The sequence below is a fragment of the Dama dama genome, chromosome 9, assembly GCF_033118175.1.
Source record: "Dama dama isolate Ldn47 chromosome 9, ASM3311817v1, whole genome shotgun sequence".
NCBI classification, from domain to species: Eukaryota; Metazoa; Chordata; class Mammalia; order Artiodactyla; family Cervidae; genus Dama; species Dama dama.
In genome coordinates, this window is record NC_083689.1 from 15,817,147 (window position 1) to 15,839,101 (window position 21,955).

Sequence of the window (21,955 nt, forward strand, 5' to 3'; positions counted from 1 at the left end):
AGATCTTGAGTATAGTTCCCTGTTCTGTACAGTAAATCCTTGTTGTTTATCAAACACATTTTTAGCTAATTAATTAATTTATTTTAATTGAAGGATAGTTACTTTACAGTGGCTCCCCTGGTGGGAAAGTAAATAAATAAATTAAATAAATAAATCAGACAGTGAAATATCTGCCTGCGATGCAGGAGACCCAGGTTCAATCCCTGGGTTGGGAAGATCCCCTGGAGAAGAGAATGGCTAACCACTCCAGTATTTCTGCCTGGAGATTCCCATGAACAGATGAGCCTGGCGAGCTAGTCCTTGGGGTCACAAAGAGACACACAACTGAGTGACTAACACTTTACAATGTTGTGATGGTTTTTACCATAATCAGCATGAATTGGCCACAGGCATACATGTGTCCCCTCCCTGCTGAACCCACCTCCCTCCCCACCCCATCCTTCCAGGTTTCACAGAACACTGGCTTTGGGCTCCCTGAATCATATACATCAAACTCCACTGGCAATCTATTTTACATATGGTGATGTATATGTTTCAATGCTATTCTCTCAAGTCATCCCACCCTTTCCTTTCCCCACTGAGTCCAAAAGTCTGGTCTTTGTGTCTGTGTGTCCTTTGCTGACCTGCAAAGGTCGTCAGGATCATCAGTACCATCTTTCTAGATTCCATATATATGCATTAATATATGGTATTTGTCTTTCTCTCTCTGACTTACTTCACTTTGTATAATAGTCTCTAGGTTCATCCACCTCATTAGAACTGACTCAAATGTGTTCCTTTTTATAGCTGAGTAATATTCCACTGCATATGTGTACCACAACTTCCTTATCTGTTCATCTGCCCATGGATATCTAGGTTGCTTCCGTGTCCCAGTTGTTGTAAATATTGCTGCAATGAACACTGGGATACATGTGTCTTTTTCAATTCTGATTTCCTCAGGGTATATGCCCAGAAGTGGGATTGCTGGGTCATATGGTAATTTTATTCCTAGTTTTTTTTAAGGAATCTCCACACGGTTCTCCATAGTGTTTGTATCGGTTTGCATTCCCATCATCAATGTCAGAGGGTTCCCTTTTCTCCGCACCCTCTCCAGCATTTATTGTTTGTAGACTTTTTGATGATAGCCATTCTGACCCGTGTGAGATGATACCTCATTGTAGATTTGACTTGCTTTTCTCTAATAATGAACGATATTGAGCATCTTTTCATATGTTTATTAGTCATCTATATCTCTTCTTTGGAGAAATGTCTGTTTAGGTCTTCTGCCCACGTTTTGATGGGGTTGTTTCAAATAAATTGTAATTAAGGTTATTTTGACCCTAAATGTGTATGCTCAGTTTTTAAAAATTAGGTTGTTCTGTCAGAGCCATATTTAAATAAAGTATTTTTGTAGACTTTTAAATGATTACAGAATAGGGACTTCCCTGATGGTCCAGTGGTTGAGACTTAGTCTTCCAATGCATGGGTTGTGGGTTTGACCCCTGGTCAGGGAACTAAGATCCCACATCCCTTGCGGCCATAAAACAGAAGCAGTATTGTAACAAGTTCAATTAAGACTTAAGAAAATAGTCCATATAAATGATTACAGAATAAAGGTTAGCTCAATGATATATTTTATACTGCTTTCCCCCAAAAAACATCTGATAAAATGTAATGCTTGTTTTATGAATTTAAAAGTAAAATAAAATTGAGTCTCTTTCTCCCTCAAGGGAAAAAAAAAACAAAAAAACCTGACGTGGTAAGAACTAAAGTAGTGTTTGTAAATAGTGCATAGGATGATAGGAAAAACATGATCAGCGATTAATAGCTAACAGCTGTTCAGTATGATAGTCCCTAGGCACAGGCAATTATTTAAAATTTTTTTTTCTTTTCCATTATGGTTTATTACAGGATAGTGAATATAGTTCCCTGTGCTATCCAGTAGGACGTTGTTTATCCATTCTATATGCAATAGTTTGCACTTGCTAGTCCCAAACTTCTTATCCATCCCTCCCTATCCCCACTCCCCCTAGGCAGTTACAAATCTGTTCTCTATGACATGTGACTATTTTTAATGGAAATGAATTGAAAGTAAATACAATTTAAAACTCAGTTCCTTAGTCATAATGGCCACATTTCAAGAGCTCAATAGCCACATGTAGTCAGTGGTTACCATACTGGCCAGCGCCGATCAAGATCTATAGGAGTGAAATGTTTAGTCACTCAGTTACAGCTGACTCTCTTGTGACCCCATAGACTGTAGCCCATCAAGCTTCTCTGTTAATGGGATTTCCCAGGCAAGAATACTGGAGTGGGTTGCCATGTGTTTTCCAGAGGATCTTCCCAACCCAGGAATCCAACCTGGTCTCCTGCATTGGCAGGCAGATTCTTTACCTCTGAGCCACCTGGGAAGCCCATAGTGGGGAATTGTCAACAACAATAACACAGCAACCCTGCCTGCTAAGGAGGGGTGGGTAGGGGAGGGTTGGATTGGGAGTTTGGGACCAGAAGATGCAAATTATTATACATAGAATGGATAAAGGACAAGGTCCTACTGTATAGCACAGGGAACTATATTAAAATCCTGTAAAAAAAAAAAATGGAAAAGAATACAAAAAAGAATGTATATATTTATGTTTAACTGAATCACCTTGCTCTACAGCAGAAATTAACACAACATTGTGAATCAACTCAACTTCAATAAAAATACAAATAATAACAATAAAGAAAAACAAAAATAGTACAGCAACCCCAAGAGGAGAGCAGGCAAAAAATGTGATCAGACAGTTTAGGGAATAAAAGTCTGAAAAGCTAATCAGTAGATGACATGGTATTCAAAACCACTTGCAATCAGAAAGATGAAAATTAAAACAGTGAGTGTCTCTGTACGCCTCTTAGAGTGGAAAAAATTAGGTGGTTAAGGGAAGGGTCAGCAGGTTGTGGTGACAGAGGAAGCTCCTCCCCCTCGTGGGGGCGTGGCCACGAGGGCGATCAACGGTGATTGGTCCAATTAAGTCCAGACCCAGGGGCAGTCATGCTCTCAGGCGCGTTAAGTCTCCGTGAGACTTTTACTGGTTTTATAAGGAGCGGGTATGAGGTTTTTCGCTCCAGCACCATCTGTGGAGGATGAGCTGAAGGCCACCTGGTGTCTGTGCCTGGAGGACGGGCAGGTGGGATGTGACGGGTGCACTTCGGCAGCCCCGGGGCCCAGCGAGAACCCCAAACTGCACGTCTGCTGTTCTGGGTGAAAATAGAAAACAAGAGAATAGTCCTGACAGTTGCCATTGATGTAAACTTAAAATACATGCGTTCAAAATAAAGCGCATGTTTTACAAGAATGCACTCCAGTAAAACCAAATTAAACGTATCAGTGTTCTCTGGGAAGGGGCGGGGTGGGGGGGCGGAATGAAAGTAGCATGTGGAGATGAAAGGGATCAAAGAATGAACGAGTGAACAAGAAAGGTGCATGACAGACCAAATCTTGACGATGCATTTGAGGGTTTAGAAAAGGAATTTTAGAAATAGTTTTTCCAAGAGAAGCTAAAAGCCAGGTGATATAAGAGTAAACTTGAAGAAGATTTGCAAAATCTACCAATAGGAAGAATATAGACTGCATGGGAAGCAGTTATGCTCCGAATACTTATCTCAGAAGGATTGGACTGGATCTGTGAGGGCAGATGCTTCTTTAATTTATGTTTGTATAAAGGAGGTCTGTTTATTTTAATATTTTCTTTTATCTGCATGGGTTTTTCTTTTTTATTGGAGTATAGTTGCTTTGCAGTGTTATGTCAGTTTCTGCCGTCCAGCAGGGTGAATCAGTTATACATATACATGTATCCCCTCTTCCCTGGATTTCCTTTTCATTTAGGTCACCACATAAGCATTGAGTAGAGTCCCCTGTGCCATACAGTAGGTTCTCATTAGTTGGGCTTCCCAGGTGGTGCTAGCAGTCAAGAACTCACCTGCCGACGCAGGAGACATGAGAGAGGTGGGTTCAATCCTGGGTCAGGAAAATCCCCCGGAGAAGGGCATGGCAACCCACTCCAGTTTTCTTGCTTGGAGAGTGCCATGGACAGAGGAGCCCGGTGGGCTACAGTCCATAGGGTTGCAAAGAGTCAGACACAACTGAAGCGACTTAGCACACACGCACATTAGTTATCTACTTTATACATAGTAGTGCAAACCTGTCAATCCCAATCTCCCGATCCATTCCACCCTCACTTCCCTCCTTGATATCCATATGTTTGTTCTGTATGTCAAGTTTTTAAAGATTTTATAAAAGTATAGTTGATTCACAATGTTATGTTAGTTTCAAGTATACAGCAAGGTGATTCAGTCATACGTTTATATGCATGTATATTCTTTTTCAGATTCTTTTCACTTAGAGGTTATTACCAAATACTGAGTACAGTCCCTTTTCTACACAGGAGGCCCTTGTTGGTTATCTATTCTATGTATAGTAGTGTGTATATGTTAATCTCAAACTCCTAATTTATCCCTCCCCCCCTTACTCCTTTGGTAACCATGTTTGTTTTCTATGTTGGTGGGTCAATTTTTGCTTTGTAAATAAGTTCATTTGTATCATTTTTTTTAGATTCCACATATAAGTGATACATATTTGTCTTTCTGGCTTAATTCACTTAGTATGATAATCTCTAGGTTCATCCATGTTTCTGTAAGTGGAATTATTTCATTCTTTTTTATGACTGAGTAATAATCCATTGTATATATGGGCCACATCTCCTTTATCCATACATCTGTCAATGGACATTTAATAAGGTTGCTTCTATATCTTGGCCCTTGTGAATAGTGTGGGCAGGCGCTTCCTCTAGTTAAGGTCAGGTGGGTGAGGTCAGTGAGGCCTCCATCCTCTCCCCTGTTTTCTCGCCACACTAATATCTTCTTCTCATATTCTCCTGTCCTCTGCCCCTCCCCCTCATCTGGTAACGCCACTTTTCACCATAAGTTCTCTCCAACCTCAGGGCCTTTGCACATGTTCCCCTCCTCACCCACCTGGCACAAAATAGTTGCTCCTCTGCAAATATTTGTTGACATTCTGACTTCCAGGCAGCTAGAGTAAAATCCAGATCCTTCCTACACTTGGGTTAATGGAGACATAAGCTTGGCTGAGATCCTGGGAGAGGGTAGGTGGGGTAGGGGAATTAACCAGGGGTAGCATAGTGGAGGCAGCAAAGCCAGACTTGGGTTACAGGTACCACGTGTTAGCTGTGTGATTGTGGGCAAGTAGTTAACCCCTCAGAGTCTCAGTTCCCCAGTCAATTAATTGAATGTAGAGCACTCACCTGGTAAAGATACTGAGGCATAAAATGAGACCTCAGTATTTAAAGCCACAAGCATATAACCTGGCAAAGAGAATAAACTTAATGAATGTTGGTTCCTTCATCAGTCAATCCTGGTATAACTTAGGGGCAAGTAACAAAAATTTAAATGATGATGATAGCAAACATTTATATGTTGTTGTTTAGGTGCTAAGTCATGTCCAATTCTTTTGCGACCCCATGGACTATAGCCCACCAGGCTCCTCTGTCCATGGGATTTCCCAGGCAAGAATACTGGAGTGGGTTACCATTTCCCTCTCCAGGGGATCCTCCCAACGCAGGGATCAAAACTGCATCTCCTGCTTGGCTTCTTTACATGGGAAGCCCAAAATAATAAATGCAATTTAATAAACAATATAATCCTTGAGAGTTCTCTTTATCTAGAGGGGGACATAGAAATCCTCTCTGAAAGAAAAATTTGAACTGCAGCCTGAAAGATTTGAAGAGGGCCAACTAGGCAAAGGAGGGAGAGAGTTGAAGGCAAGTGTTAGCAGGAAAAGAGATGGCCATCATTTGATTCCATGGTAGAAAGGAGAGTTTCCTGTTGGAAGAACAGAAAGCCAAAGTGGCTGGAGTATAGAAAGGGTGCTCAGGGGAAATCAAGCCAGGCAAGCTCTTGTGGTCATGGTGTAACCTGGATTTCATTCTAAGCCTGATGGTAGCCACTGGAAGGTTTTAACGAGGGGGTTACAGAAAACTGGCTTCCCAAACTCAGTGTCCACAATCCAGCTCTTTCCCCACTTTTTTATTGGAATTTAGTTTCTTTACAGTGTTGTGTTAATTTCTGCTGTACATCAAAGTGACTCAGCTATATGCATATATACATATATATGTATCTCCCCACTTTGTTCCCACAGAACGTTGAGTAGAATTCTCTGTGCTATGCAGCAGTTTCTCATTAGTTACCTATTTTATACATAGTAGGGTATATATGTGAGTCCAAATCTCACAACCCAGCTCTTGATCTTCCCTCAAACCTCCCCCTGCCTCCATCTTCCCCGTCTCAGTTGATACCTCCATCCTTCAGGTAGCCCAGTCTTAATTCCTCTTTCCCACCACACACGCCATCCTTCCATTGGAAGCACTGGTGGCCGCCATGCTGTTTTCCATAGCACCACACACCCTGTGTAGTCCCATTGTCCCACAGTGGTCCATTGTCATTTTGTTCGTGGTGGCATCCTGAGGTCCTAGCTGAGTGGCTGGCACACAGCAGGTACTCAGCAAAGCCTTGTGACTAAATGAGTGATCATCACTTGGTGGTCCATTTATAACCAGAAAGCCATTCTTCCCTTCCTTTTCTTTCCCACCACTGCCCCTGCCCCATCCAGCAAGCCATGTGAGGTGGAAAACTGGGGTTCTGGAGTCCTAGGGTCCTGGGTTCACGTTCTCACTTGGCAGTGTGGACCTCCATGCCTTAGTAACTTCTCCGGGCTTCAGTTTCCGCGTCTGTAAAATGGGACTCCTTCTAATGATGGCTGGGATGCAGGGAGCACTTGGTGAGACCAGGCAAGTTTCCTGGTGCACAGGATTCTATGGCAGCTATATATAAATTGGGGCCTCCTTTGTACTCCCACTGCCTCTGTCCTAGTTCTAGTCCTCATTACGCTGGTCTGCTCTTGCAGCTGCCTCCTAACTCCTGCCTCCATCACCACCAATCTGTCCTTTCAGCTGTCAGGCTTGTCTTCCTAACGCCAACCCTAATCACGTCCCTCCCCTGCTCTGAAACCTCGCATGACTCTCACTGTCCACACAGCAGGACCCACCTCCTCTGCCTCCAGTTCACAGCCTCCACTGGTCCAGCCCACCCTGATTTCCCACTGCCCCCAACATGTTTCCTAAGGGAAGTTTTCTGCCTCTGTAGGGCATTCTCAGTCTGGCCCCTCTCCCTCCTCCCATTCTTCTCCTAATTTCTTGCCATCCTTCCAGGGAGGGGGTCAGGAGATAGTCCATCTTGGGTGCCCACTAGGATTGAACTGGGCAGGAGGGAAGTCAGATTAGCCGCATTTCAGAGGCTCAGAGAAGTTAGAACAAAGGTTAGGTAATGAGAAGATGCAGGGTCAGGGTTTAACTGCAGGTCTGAGATTTTGTAAGATCTTGTGCTTTGCTGCATTTTCAGACTTGGGCTCCACAATCTTGCTGTCCCCCGCCCTCCTGTCTGTATTCATTTCCTCCTCCTTCCTGCCTCCGACAGCCCCGGGGCCAGAAGGACTTGTACTTGAATCTGTCATCCACTTACTTGTGTGGTCATCTAAGGGCAAGGCTGAGTTCATCTCAGTGTTATCCTTGTGTCCGGCACAACTAGATCTAAACCCATCATCTCTCACCTGGACCACTGTGGTCATCTCCGCCACCTTCCAATCTCCCAGTTTCTGGTCTTGACCCCCAGAGGGATCTTATTTTAATATGTAAGTCAGATCATGTCTCTGCAATGCTCAGAACCCTCCTTGGCTTCTGCTTCACTCAGAACAGAAGTCCAAGTCCTCACCATGGCCCACAAACTCCTGCTCCCTGCCCCATCACCTCCCTGCCCTCATCTCCTCCCACTGTCACCCTGGTTCACTCAGCTGTGTGGCCTCCTTGCCATGCCTCAAGTGTACCAGGCATGGTCCTGCCTCAGGACCTTTGCACTGGCTATCTTTCTGCCTCGAGTTTTCCTCTGACGTATTCCAGTGACTCACTTCACATCTCCGCCCCACTGACTCTTTCCCTTGCCCTGACCTACGTGGTACATGTAGGACTGGCCATGTGTGGCCATCACACACCTGAGTTGAGATGTACCATGAGTGTAGAATATGCTAACCAGATTTCAAAGACTTAGTCTCAAGAAAAGAATATATAAAATGTCTTATGAGTAATTTTTCATAGTGATTGCCTATTTAAATGATAATACTTCAGATGTTGTTTAGTCACTAAGTTGTGTCCGACTCTTTGTGACCCCATGGACTGTAGCCCACCAGCTCCTCTGTCCATGGGATTTCCCAGGCAAGAATACTGGATTGGATTGCCATTTCCTTTTCCAGGGGATCTTCCTGACCCCAGGATTGAACCCATGACTTCTGCTTGGCAGGCAAATCTTTACCACTGAGCCACCTGGGAAGCCCAATACTTCAGATATACCTGGTTGAATAAACTATATTATTAAAATTAATTTCATCTGTTTCTTTTGACTTTTAATGTAGCTGTTGGCAAATTTTAAACTTCACACATGGCTCTTCCTTTTTTTTCCGCTTTTTTCTTTTCTTATCGAGGTATAATTGATTTACAATGTTGTGTTAATTTCTGCTGTACAGAAAAGTGATTCAGTTATACATGTATATAATTCTCTTTTTTATATGCTTTTTCATTATGGTTTATCATAGGATATTGAAGAGTTCTCTGTGCTATACAGAGAGTGTTTATTCATTCTGTATATAAAAGCTTACATCTGCTAACCCCAACTTCCCACTCCATCCTTCCCCCAACACGCCACCCTTGGCAACCTCCAGTCTGTTCTCTCTGTCCAACATACAGCTCTTCTTGAAGTTCTACTGGGCGATTCTGGTCTGCACATCCTTAACACTGAACTACTACCCAACCATGCGGGAAAGAGCAGTTGGCCGTTACTAATTGAAATGGGTGTCATCGCTCCCCTCACCCTGCCCCACTTTGCCAGCGCGCCCTCTTCCCTGCCCTGCTTTTCTCCCCCGCACTCATCGCCCTGACATCTGGCATATTTACTGGGTTTATTCTCAGCCTCCCACACACAGATAGGGATTCCTGTGACTCGTGTCACCAAGACCTGGCACACTCTAGATGCTCAGTTAATGTTTGTGAAAGTGAGTGAATGAAAACTCAGGGAATGTTTATCCAGGTGGCTCAGTGGTAAAGAATCTGCCCGCCAGTTCAGGAGACATGGATTTGATCCGTGGGTTTGGGAAGATCCCCTGGAGGAGGAAATAGCAACCCACTCTAGTATTCTTGCCTGAAAAATCCCATGGACGAGGAACCTGGCGAGCTACAGTCCGTGGGATCACAAAGAGTAGGACACAACTGAATGACTGAGCACACACGCACACGCTCACACACACACACACACACACACACACACACCCTTAACAATGGCTTTTACCTGCTGAGAAAGGAGAAAGTAAAATAGACTGGTGATCTACAGGATGGAGTTTGAGAAATCCACATGAAAATTGGGAGAGGAAGAGAAAAAAATAGAATTAAATGAATGAAAATTTCCTTGGGGTTGCTTGGCAGGGCCCCCACCTACACTTCAGCTTCATGGCATCACCCAAATCCCCACCATGCGCCATTTCCTTCCTTGAATTTGCCTTCCCACCCCAGGCTGTCTGTCTCAGCCATTTCCTCTGCCTAGAAAGTTCTTCCCCCACTGATCAGATTCCACCTGCTCATCCGTGAATCCTCAGCTTGAAACGGGAAACTCCCTGGGTCCCAGATGAGTTAACACTACCTGCTGTGTACCCTCAGAGCTGTTGTTTTTGCCTGCTCTCTCTAAGAATGCATCACACCCCCAATGGATTCAGTCTCTGTGTGCGTTTTTTGATTAAACTGTTTTTCTCTTGCATCAGCCCTACGAAGCAGGGAGGACCTCAAGTATTGCTTTGCCCAGGACATCCGATGTGTTTAGATGTACATTTGATGATGGTGGAAGAGGAGGTTAGCCCAATCTAATGAACACATCTCTGTCCTAGGAATGGTGTCTCTGGTGGTAAAGAGCCACTCCCAGTGCAGGAGACCCAAGATCAATCCCTGCGTCAGGAAGATCCCCTAGAGAAGGGAATGGCGGGCGGCTCCCCGCTCCAGTATTCTTGCCTGGAGAATCTCATGGACAGAGGAGCCTGATAGGCTACAGTCCATGGGGTCACAAAGAGTCTGACACGACTAAGCGACTAGCACTTTCACTTCCTGTCCTAGGAATAGTTGGGAAAAGAGCTGGGAATACTCCTGTCTCAGTTTGGAGTGCCCCCACATTGACCCTGAGACAGGGATTCGGGTCCAAGTAGTTCATCTGGGAAGTGACTCCAGGAAATGTGAGTGGGGGACAAGAGTGTGGAGACAGAGAAGAATGAGGGGTTCAGCAGGTTACTCTCGATGGGCAGCTGGGCTCAACCTCTCTGGGAGCCTGTATGGAACTCACACCTCAGAGCAATCTGGAAGGAGGGAGCGAGGGAGCTGGGGAATTCATGCACTTCTTCCCAGCCATCTTTGGTGGAGGGCTGCTCTCACGGGGAAATTCACTGCCTGGGTCTGTCTTAGCTTCAAAGAAAGCCCTGAGACAAAAGCGTGCCAATACAGTTTATTAATACAGGTGCCAATACAGGTTGTTAATAGATGCAGATACTGATTGTCTCAAAGATAAAGAGATGTACTATTACTATATATAAAGTAATATATTTTATATTTATATATAAAATAAATAACCAACAAGGACCTACCGTATAGCACAGAGAACTCTCCTCAATATTCTGTTAAGTAATCTATATCGGAAAAGGATTTGAAAAAGCGTGGTTGTGTGTGTATGTGTAACTGAATCACTTTGCTGTACCCCTGAAACTGACACAGAGGTGTGTATCATCTGTACTCCAATATGCAATAAAAATTTTAAAAAACAAGACAAAGAGGGACTTCCCTGGTGATCCAATGGTTAGGACTCCACACTTCCTCTGCAGGGAGCATGGGTCAGTCCCTGGTCAGGGAACTAAGATCCCACATTCTGCATGCGCCGCCAAAAAATAAAGACAGATGTAGATACTGGTTATTCACAGGCCAAAGTTGTAAAACTCAGACTCCTGGACAAGAAGGAAGACACCCCCAAATTATCTGTGTGGTCTCCATCCTGTTAATCTCAGTGTGTGCTCAGTAGCATCTGACTATTCACAACCCCATGGATTGTAGCCTGCCAGGCTCCTCTGTCCATGAAATTTTCCAGGCAAGAATATTGGAGTAGGTTACTATTTCCTACTCAAGGGGACCTTCCTGACCCAGGGATCCAGCCTATGTCCCCTGCATTGGCAGGCAGATTCTTTACCATTGTGCCGCCTGGGAAGCCCTTTCTTAACCACAGAATCCTCTGTTTTTCAGCATTCCGTGTTCATCATCTGAGGTCCCAGTGACAACCTTTTCTGTGCCATGGTTCCATGGTCATCCCTACTTCGTTTCTTATTTAGGAAACGGGTCTAGGGGGTTCCTTGGGCTGAGGAAAGGCTGTGGAACCCCTTGTCTCACCAGAAACACTTTTACAAGTGAGGTCTTAGGATGGGGTCTTTATGTAAGGGGTGAGGGAAGGGAGCTTTCTACAGAAGGCTCATCTCACCTATTGCCATGACTCTTAACCTGCATTTACAAGAGTGACTTTTTGCCCTGACACTTTGGGTCTGTAGCCCTCTCTGAGGCTGATGCCAGCTAGTCCACCCCAGCAGGATCACACCCATTGTTTGAGGTGTTTTTTTTTTGTTGTGTTTTTTTTTTTTTTTTTTTCATTTATTTCCCAATAGCTTAACACACTTCCTGTGTGCTAGGTACAATGCCTACCACTTCACATGTATTAATTCGTTTCATCCTCACATCCCTTTGAGGGTTCAGTACTGTTGTTATCCTTGTTATACAAAAGGGAGACCTGAGGCGTGAAGTGGAAAAGTGACTTACCCACAGTCACCAAGCTGGGAAATGGTAGAGCTGGAATTTGAACCCATGCAGGCTGAGGTCTTAGAACTAAGCTACTTTCTTGCCAGTTGGTAAAGTGACCTGAGCCCAAAAGGTCTGTCACTCCCCTAGTGCCTCCAAGTTTCCCCACCATCCATCCTGATCTTGGGTTGTGAAATATACTGAGTGTCACTCCAACCATGTGCCATGGGAAAAGTTTCTCTTCTTCTCAGCCCAACATTTGTTGAGTGAAAGGAAGTGAAAGTCGCTCAGTCATGTCTGACTCTTTGCAACCTCAGGGACTGTATAGTCCATAGAATTCTCCAGGCCAGAATACTGGAGTGGGTAGCCTTTCCCTTCTCCCTGGGGATCTTCCCAACCCAGGGATTGAACCCAGGTCTCCCACATTGCAGGCGGATTCTTTACCAGCTGAGCCACACAAGGGAAGCATTTATTGAGTATTAAGACCTATTTGGGGCCTTTGTAAATCATCTTTTATCCTGTGAAGCAGGTACTATTAACACCGTTTTACATATGACAAAACTGAGACCCAGCCTGTGGTCACCCTGCCCAGAAAGCAGCCTGGCGCCCTGACGACCTAGAGGAGTGGGATGGGGGCAGGCAGAGAGGCTCAAGAGGGCAGGGATATATGCATATACATGTATATATGTATCAGTCAGTCAGTTCAGTCGCTCAGTCATGTCCGACTCTTTGCAACCCCATGGAATGCAGCACGCCAGGCTTCCCTGTCCATCACCAACTCCTGGAGCTTGCTCAAATTCATGTCCATCAAGTCGGTGATGCCATCCAACCATCTCATTCTCTGTTGTCCCCTTCTCCTCCTGCCTTCCATTTTTCTCAGCATCAGAGTCTTTTCCAATGAGTCAGTTCTTTGCATCAGGTGGCCGAAGTGTTGGAGCTTCAGCTTCAGCATCAGTCCTTCCAGTGAATATTCAGGACTGATTTCCTTTAGGATAGATTGATTTGGTCAATCAATTATATATGTATAATTGACTATATATATAATTATGGCTGATTCACATTGTTCCACAGCAGAAACTAGCACAGCATTGTAAAGCAGCTATCCTCGAATTAAAAACTTGAAAAAAAAGAAACCACAACATTGAACTCCCCACCCACCTCTCTGACCCTGAAACCCACAGTCTGCTTTCTGTTCTGGCTTCTTCCAGCATCTTGGCCACAGTTGGGACGGAGTTTGACCTAAGGACGCTGAGGGCAGTTCGAGTGCTGCGGCCGCTCAAGCTGGTGTCTGGAATCCCAAGTGCGTGAGTTTCTGACCCTGGCAAGGGGTCTGCTCAGGGGTCCTGGGACCCTCGATTTCCCTTCTGCAAGAGGGTCTCATAGGCGCCCTCAGATGTTTCCCTAGCCTGGGTCAGGGCAGCCTCATCTTTGGGGAAGCCCCTTCAGGGACTCCCACCCCCACCTCCAGGAATCTGGCTGCAGGTCTGGGTGAACTCCTAAAAGCCAGCCAGGAGCCTCACCCATCCCCACAGCACCCATTTACTGAGCACTTCTCTATCAGGAGCCGTGCTCAGCTCCACCCAGGACCGCATTCTATAATCACAACCCTGTGAAGTTGATAGGACCAAAATCTCCACTTTACAGATGAGGAAACTGAGGCTCAGGGCAGCTGAATAATTTGAGCAAAATCATGTGGCTGAGAATGAAAGAATTAGGAGTTAGCCAGCCTGCCCCCACAGCCTGAATAATATTGGTGGCAATGATGGTTACCATTTATTGAGTGCCTACCGCATACCAGGCACGGCAGAAAGAGCTTTTTGTGTATTATCTTAGCTTGTCCTCACAATCACCCAGTGAACCCATTTTATAGATGAAAAGGTAGAGACTTAGAAAGGTTAAATGACTCACCAGAGTTCTTACAGTTTGACACAATGAGTTCCCAAGTCTACTCATTCCATGCTATTTTCTCATCCTCAAAGAATAGATGGATGCTTCTACTCCAGCCCCTTTGTGGGTGGCTGTACTATTCATAATCAGGATTAGGTTCAGCCGCAAAAAAAAAAATAAAATGAAACAGGGCTAACCTTTTTCTGTTCTACTGGTCAGTAGCAGTAGTAAATATATTAATAGTAATAATTAATATTTTTATAAGTACTTACAATGTATCAAGCACTGTTGTAGTATTTGCCATTTTAAAAAAAACTCATTTATCCTCACAACAGGCATATGAGGTAGGTTCTGTTATTATCACCGTTTTGCATTTCATTAGCTTCATTCATCAGGTTCACTGCCATCCAGATTTAAAGACTTAAGATTTCCCAGATAATCACCAGCAGGATCTTTTTGTAGAAAGAAGGCTCTTCTACTCAGGTGTCCACAGAATTCCAGCAGGTGCCTGTTGGTCAGTCGCTCCGTCATGTCCATTTCCACAGACTACAGCACACCAGGCTTCCCTGTCCTTCACTGTCTCCTGAAGTTTGCTCAAACTCATGGCCATTGAGTCGGTGATACCATCCAACCATCTCATCCTCTGTCGCCCCCTTCTTCTTTTGCCTTCAGTCTTTCCCAGCATCAGGGTCTTTACCAATGTGTTGGCTCTCTGCATCAGGTGGCCAAAGTATTGGAGCTTCAGCATCAGTCATTTCAATGAATATTCAGGGTTGATTTCCTTTAAGATTGACTGGTTTGATTTTCTTGCTGTGCAAGGGACTCTCAAGAGTCTTCTCTTCAAGAGACCAGAGGTGCTTACATCATGTTAAATCAGGTTCCATCCCAAAGCTGAAACTAACAAGAATCTCTGTTTATGACCATCTATGATATGCCAAGGGCTTTGCTAGGTATGAACCCTCTCATTTAATCCTGAGAGGGAGGTGCGAAGTCTCCTCCCCATTTACAGATGAAAAGCCTGATAAATTAAGATTTTTAGTTGGAGTTTCAATATTAAACTCTCAAAGATTAATAGAATGAATATATAGAAAAGTAGAAGGATGCAGTAGACCCGAAAAGTACTATAAACCAGTTCAACATAATTAAGATTTATATAGTTTTCACCCAACAGTAGGATACGAATTATATTCAAGCTCTCATAGACTATAAACTGGGAGACACTGAAGAGTATCCAAGGACATAAAACAAGAAATCCTCCTTTTAACCACATTATCTGTTGTTGTTTAGTCACTAAGTTATGTCCAACTCTTTTGTGACCAGGGATCAAGCCTGTGTCTCCTGCGTTGGTAGGCAGATTCTTTACTGTTGAGCCACTTGGGAGCATTTTAACATAGACTTTCCTAAAGGTTGGTTACCGACATGGGATTTGACCTCAGTTCCAACCTGAGTTCGAATCCTGGCCCTGTTATTTCTCACACCTTGAGGCTGAATCCTCATTTTAAGCATGGCATCCTCTGAGCTTTGCTTCCCACCTCTGTAAAATGGGGATAATTTTACACGTGTGCCTGCCTCATGGGATTGTTGCTAAAAGCCAGTGAAATATCTAGTTTCTCAGGGTTGGGACTAGGACGTTGACTGCTTTCCCAGGCCGAGCTGCAACTAATGCATATGGCATTGTATGAATTAGGAAAAAGACACCCCCTTTTGGTGGAAAAAGGTTAGAAAAAGGCACCCGGATCAGAATGAAAATTGTGCAACACCCAAGAATAGGGCTCAGAAAGCTGTGAACTTCCACCTCTTACCTGCCCCAAAAGTCATCAAACAGGACAGCCTATGCCCAGTACTTTAAAAAATATTTTTAAAATCAAAAAATGGGGAATTTCCAGTGGTTAGAACTCAGTGATTTCACTGCCATGTTCCCAGGTTCAGTCCCTGGCCAGGGAGCTAAGATCCTGCAAACCAAACGGTGTGGCCAAAAGAAAACCCCCCCCAAAAAAAAGTGCTTAAAATATAAGGAAGGATTGTTCCTTTTATTAAAATGAGCAGCCTGCATGTCTTCCATCTGTCTCCCCTCACCCTTACCCTGTCCCCCGCACCCCATGTGCTCTGAGTCTCCTCAGGAGGCATCCTGGGGGTGGCGTTTCAGGGGACCTTCTCACAGGCCTCTGGGGCCTCTCTCTCTCTGTGTCTCCCCAGGTTTACAAGTCGTCCTGAAGTCGATCATGAAGGCAATGATCCCCCTGCTGCAGATCGGCCTCCTCCTATTTTTTGCAATCCTTATTTTTGCAATCATAGGGTTAGAATTTTATATGGGAAAATTTCATACCACCTGCTTTGAAGAGGGCACAGGTAGGTCCAAGCAGCATCATAGGTTTTTTGCTTTCCAGCCTTCCTCCCCTTTCTTTTCTCCATTGGGGACAAACTCCTGGACAAGATCTGCAGGGCTTTGCTTCTTTCTCCTGGAAGCTGGGAGAACATCTTCCCGAAGCCAAGGCAGGGGCTGAAACAGCCCCAAAGATCTTGGTTGTTGCTGGATGTTGCACTGGGGTACCTGAGAAGCTGTCCCAGGGTAAGTGGTTTATCGGGGAAGTGATCCCAGGAAACACCTTCAGGTGAGTGAGAAAGTGAGACACGGAGGATCTAGTAACATCTAGGGATGTTATCAAGTAGGTTACCATCTTGGGCAAGGTTACCAGACCTCAGCTCCATTGGGCACCTGGGGGAAACAGGGTAAGTCACACGACTTAGACCCATCCCACACTAGGGGCGAGGGCTGGGTATTTATCCACCAAATTCTGTCCGACATTGGCGGGGATTGAGCCCAGGCTGGGCATTAATGCCCTGGCACAGCTGGCTGCCCCAAACGCTGGGCAGGAGCAGGCATCAAAGATATTTTCAGTGGGAACATGTAGGGGCAAAAGACAGCAGAATGTAAATTCAGTACCTACAGCCTCTGCCTAGCTACCCTGCAGCGACCCCAGACCCTAGCATGTACTGAGTTCTGAACCTCCTTGTTGTTGTTTAGTTACTAAGTCGTGTCCAACTCTTGGCGATAACGTGGACTGTAGCCTGCCAGGCCCCTCAGTCCATGGGATTTCCCAGGCAAGAATACTGGAGTAGATTGCCATTTCCTTTTCCAGAGGGTCTTCCTGACCCAGGAATCCAACCTGCATCTCCTGCATTGGCAGGCGGATTCTTTACCACTGAGCCACCAGAGGAGGCTGAAATCTCCTTACCCTGAAGGAAGGGAGAGTCAAGGGTGACTCCTAGTCTCCCCAAGAAGATGCCTTAAAGACATCCCACTGGGAGTCCTGGTACCAACCAATCAGTAAGAAGCGCAAATAGGATCTTGGCTCCTTCTATCCCCACACTGTGCCACGGTCAACCCCTTAGCTTAGCTGCTTCCTTGGTGGTTCAGTGGTAAAGAAGCCATCTGCCAATACAGGAGACATGGGTTTAACCCCTGGTCCTGTAAGATCCCCTGGAGAAGGAAATGGCAACCCACTCCAGTGTTCTTGCCTGGGAAATCCCATGGACAGAAGAGGCTGGCAGGCTACAATTCATGGGATCACAAAAGAGTCGGACACGACCTAGAGACTAAACAACAACAACAACAAGAAAGGATGGGGGAGGATGACTCAGGAAAAAAAACCAGGAAGACCAGAAGTCACAGATTTAGTCTCTGAAACAGCAGTGAAACAGCCTGGGTGTCCCTAGCTATCCATATACTCAGGGACCTAATAGCTTCCACATTCATCTTTGATTAAGTCCCCTGCTATGCAAACCTGGCTACTTGCTCTCTGAAGCCAAAGAACCAAATGAAATCAAATAAGAGGGAAGCCTGTATTTCAATACTTGGACCATGGGCCTCCTCACTGTGGATTGGCTGAATGACAGCGTTAGTCGTGGGTCAAGGAAACTGTGAATGGAGACAGGGGAGCCTGTGTAAGAAGGGAAGGAGGTTTTAGGCCTGCCTTATTGGAAAGATAATTCTGTCCTGGAGTGGCTTCCCATCCACCTTCTCTTCCCGGTGACCCCCCTGTAACCAAACCCTCTCCCCAGACCTCCCAGAGGAAGGTTTATTCAAGAGGTTTTTTTTTTTTTTTTTTTTTTATTGCTTCCTTTCTTCTTGCTCCTCCCATCTCCTTCTCTCCTGGGCTTGTGAAGTTTGCTCAATATGGGATGTCCTAATTATTTCTTTCCCCAATGAAGAAGGTGTTAATTGAGGCAGAGCTATTTCTGCTCCTGGCCTCAACACCTGGGCGGAAATGCTGGAGGCAGAGATGCAGGGCAGGGCCCCTTGGAAACATCAGCCGAGAGCAGAGAAACCAGGACTCCTGGATCCTGGGTTTTTTGTTTTTGTTGGTTCTCTCTCTATCTCTCTCTCCAGCCAAGGGGACAGAGGACTGGCTTGAGTCTAAATCAGGGGTGTGAGGGGACAGACGTGGGTGGGGCAACTGGAGGCTAGGAAGCCTTGATTTAGGGAAGATGACTGAAAAGCTCACAATTAAAAATATAAGAACGTGTGAGTAAGAGACAGATATATACAGACACCCAGGCAGCAGGTTAATTTTAAAATATATTTATAACCAAATTCCTCAGACTCTCTGGATGGTGGCTTTTCTAGAAGCAGCCCCCAGAGTGTTTCGCGATGAGGGGGCTGACAGGTCACAGTCAGGAACACCAGTGGGCTAAGGGTGCCCAGCACTGTGCTAAACACCCAGGGAAATGCAAAGGAAAGGTGGGAGAGCTTCCTGTTTTCCAAGAGCTTCCAAAATAGTTTGCGGAAACAAGACTCCTCATCTGGAACTAGTCTATAGCAATGCAGGTTAACGCCCGCTTTTATCTCCTCACCAAATGTGAACATTTGGGAGCTATCGTAGCCCTGAGGGGGGAAAAAAGGGACCAGGAGACTGGACCAACCCAAGAGAGGGGACGGTGTTGGTGGATGGGAATTGAGCCAGACTTGGACAGAAGGTGAAAATGGAGAAGGTTTTGGACAGAGGCAACCTTCCCAGCAAACCGTGGTTCTCATTCATGATAAGAGCCCATGGAATTTTCCCTTTTGCCACGAGTCTTATGTTTAAAAGATTTTACCTTCCAATCTGTATTCATTAAATCAGCCCCTGTACCAAGTCTGACATGAAAGGGAAAAGTATTTCCCACAACTTAAACTAGGGATTGGGATGTCAATGCTTCTTGAGTTGTAGGTGTCCCTTCTGATATGGCAAATGTCATTTTGCATGGTCTAGAGTTTATATTTAACAGAAGTCTCAAAGGCCAGTAAGAGTCACGCATTCTGTGTTGGCTTATTTCTTCCTGTTTCTTGCTAAGTGGAGGTTAAGAATGGACTGCAAACCCTATATGTAGCATGTGTATTGAGATATATTTTTATTTAGTGGGGAACTTGAGTTTACACACTCAGCTGTTTGATTTCTTATCGGACAATGTCATTCTCTAAAAACCTCCAAAAGTGTCACTCACTGAACAGGATCCTCTCATATCTGTGGCTCTGGTCCAGTGGGATGTTCTATACACACCCAGGATGTTCTGTACTCCCCTGATTGCATCCTCATGAAGGCATCACCTTTGAATTCAGACTCAACCTTTATCACTCAGTCTGAGTTTGCCAGGAAGCTGTCTCTGGTTTCCAGCAAAAGGGGTGTCCATTGACATGTGTCTCTTTCCTTGTGGCATTTTCACAATCTGCCTCTTGCAATCTGGGGAGAAAGCTTAGCCCCTGTGCCGAAGGTTGAGTACTGTGTGTACTGGCCTCCCTCGCCCCCAACCCCTGAGCCCAGTACATCTCAAGGAAAAAAAATCAGTCAGGCTACAGAAGAATAATATTCCACCGTTGACAAATTTGTGCTAATGGAAATCTGGAGAACATTGCCCCCAACCACTTCAAAATGCACACAGCAGATTTACCAAAGTTGACTGTTGTTGGGACCTTAAAGTCCATCTCAACAGATTTCAAAGGACAGAATGATACAAAACATATCCTCTTGACCACAGTGCAATTAGGCTAGAAATTGGTAACAAAAAGATAACACTAAAAGTGCTTGGAAATTAAGAGACATGCTTCTTATTTGTTGATGAAATGCTAGGATGTCTGAGATTTGCTTTAAAAATATTTTAGTGCGGGGAGGGGATGTGGATGAAACAAAATTAGCCCTGAGTTGATAAATGTCGAAATTGGTGATGGGTACATGGGAATTCATTACATTACTCTATTTTTGTATATATCTGACAAATTTTTGCTGCTTCTTGGTTATCCACAAATCAAAGAAGAAATAATAATGGACAATTTATATTAAAATAAGTAATAATTTACTTGAACAATAATGATAACAGCACATGACAGAATTTGTGAGGTGCAGTTAAAGCTGCACTTAAAGGGCAATTTATAGCCTTAAGTAACATTAATCTAAAAAGTTTAGGAAAAGAATAAGAAAGGGAACACAGCTTAGAGAAGAAATTAATGAAATAGAAAACAATGAATAGATCAACCAAGCCAAGCACTGGACTTTTTGGGAAAAGACTGATAAATCCATCCTAAGAGCCATTTTTCTGCAGATTCAACAGCATTGAATGTTCACTGGCTCCTGTTTCTCAGAGCTGATTTTGCTGGCCCTTTCCCCTGACTTTTCTCCTCTTCCATTTCATAGATGACATTCAGGGTGAGTCTCCAGCACCGTGTGGGACAGAGGAACCTGCCCGCACCTGCCCCAATGGGACCAAATGTCAGCCCTACTGGGAAGGGCCCAACAATGGGATCACTCAGTTCGACAACATCCTGTTTGCAGTGCTGACTGTTTTCCAGTGCATCACCATGGAAGGGTGGACTGACCTCCTCTACAACGTAAGTGATGAGGGGTGGTAGAGAGCCAGGCCCAACCAACTCCTGAGGCTGAAGTGGAGGGACCCTGCACCAGGGAGACAGCTCAATATGGCCCCAGGAGAGCCAGCCTAAGGCTCCGTCCTTTGACGATATGGGGGTCTTGTCCTCAGAACTCTTAATAGGGAAGGACCTTCAGGAGGTGAGAATCTAGAGGGCACACAGATGCTGAATAATTTTTAATTGCACAAGGTTTTAAATATAATTTTAGATTTTTGAATATGTAAAGGGTTGCATGAAGTTAAAAACCAATGTAGAGGAAAGATAGAGGCATGTCTTGGACACCTATCCAGAGGGCTTCTGTGCTGGAGCTCTTGCTGACCCTCCTCCAGCCGTGCCCCTCGCTATGATGCTGATGGGAACTGGTGCCACCACCCCTCCACTTTCTAGATCATATTTTGGGTCATCTGAGATCCTAGAATTCCCTGCCCAAGCCCAGGGCCCATGAACTTGGATTCTTCCGTGAGTCTACTCTCTGACTACCTTACCCATTGTATCCCCTGAGGTCTAAGAATGTGCTTGGGGTAGCTGTTGGCACAAATGTGGCTGGAATATGGACATGCAGATTGGCACGTCCAGGCATGTGTGTGTGGAGCCCTCCCTCCCCTGCCCCCGGGTGGCAGGCCATGGTCAAGGGGCAGGGAAGCCTGTCCGCACCCCTTAACCCAGTGCAGACATCCAGATTCTAAATTCTAGACTGACCTTCCCAGTGCTTATGAAGGTATGTTTGTGCAGGAGAAGCATAGAGCATGTTTGATTTAGTAGTTTTTAAATATTCACACATATTATGTGGGCCTCAGTTGGTTCTCTTGTCCTCAGTCTTGAAGTTGTTAAGGACAGGTCTGAAAAGATGTATGCTCCTACCTGCCTCCCCTTCTACCCGGTTTCCTGTCCCCCATCCCTGGGCAGTTACACATGTCACACACTGCACAAGTTACCACATCTTGGGAGTGGAATTCATATTATAGACCACATAGATTTCTACCATTATGTCCATATGTCCATTAGACAAATCTAAAGGATGTGGGGAAAAGCCATGGTGGCCTACTTTGCCTAATGACCTGGCCTGAGCATGGCATCTCTAGGAACAGACAGCAGCTTCGAGATCGTCAGGAGCTTTCTTGGGTCAGGTTGCGTCATGGGGTTGGACATCCAGAAAGAGGTTCAGAGGAAGACAATGGGAATGTGCTCAGTGGTAGATGAGGAAGGGTGAGCAGGACCA

The 21,955-nt window shown here is 45.0% G+C and overlaps 1 protein-coding gene across 1 annotated transcript in view; it reads left to right on the forward strand.

The window, feature by feature from the left end:
- The window catches only part of CACNA1A (calcium voltage-gated channel subunit alpha1 A), a 249,988-nt gene that overhangs the window by 101,138 nt on the left and 126,895 nt on the right, over window positions 1-21,955 (forward strand). The window contains exons 4-6 of the mRNA XM_061150133.1: window positions 13,157-13,248; window positions 16,032-16,184; window positions 20,504-20,697. Of these exons, the coding sequence (XP_061006116.1) occupies window positions 13,157-13,248; window positions 16,032-16,184; window positions 20,504-20,697 (439 nt within the window). The remainder of the gene's footprint in view (window positions 1-13,156; window positions 13,249-16,031; window positions 16,185-20,503; window positions 20,698-21,955) is intronic.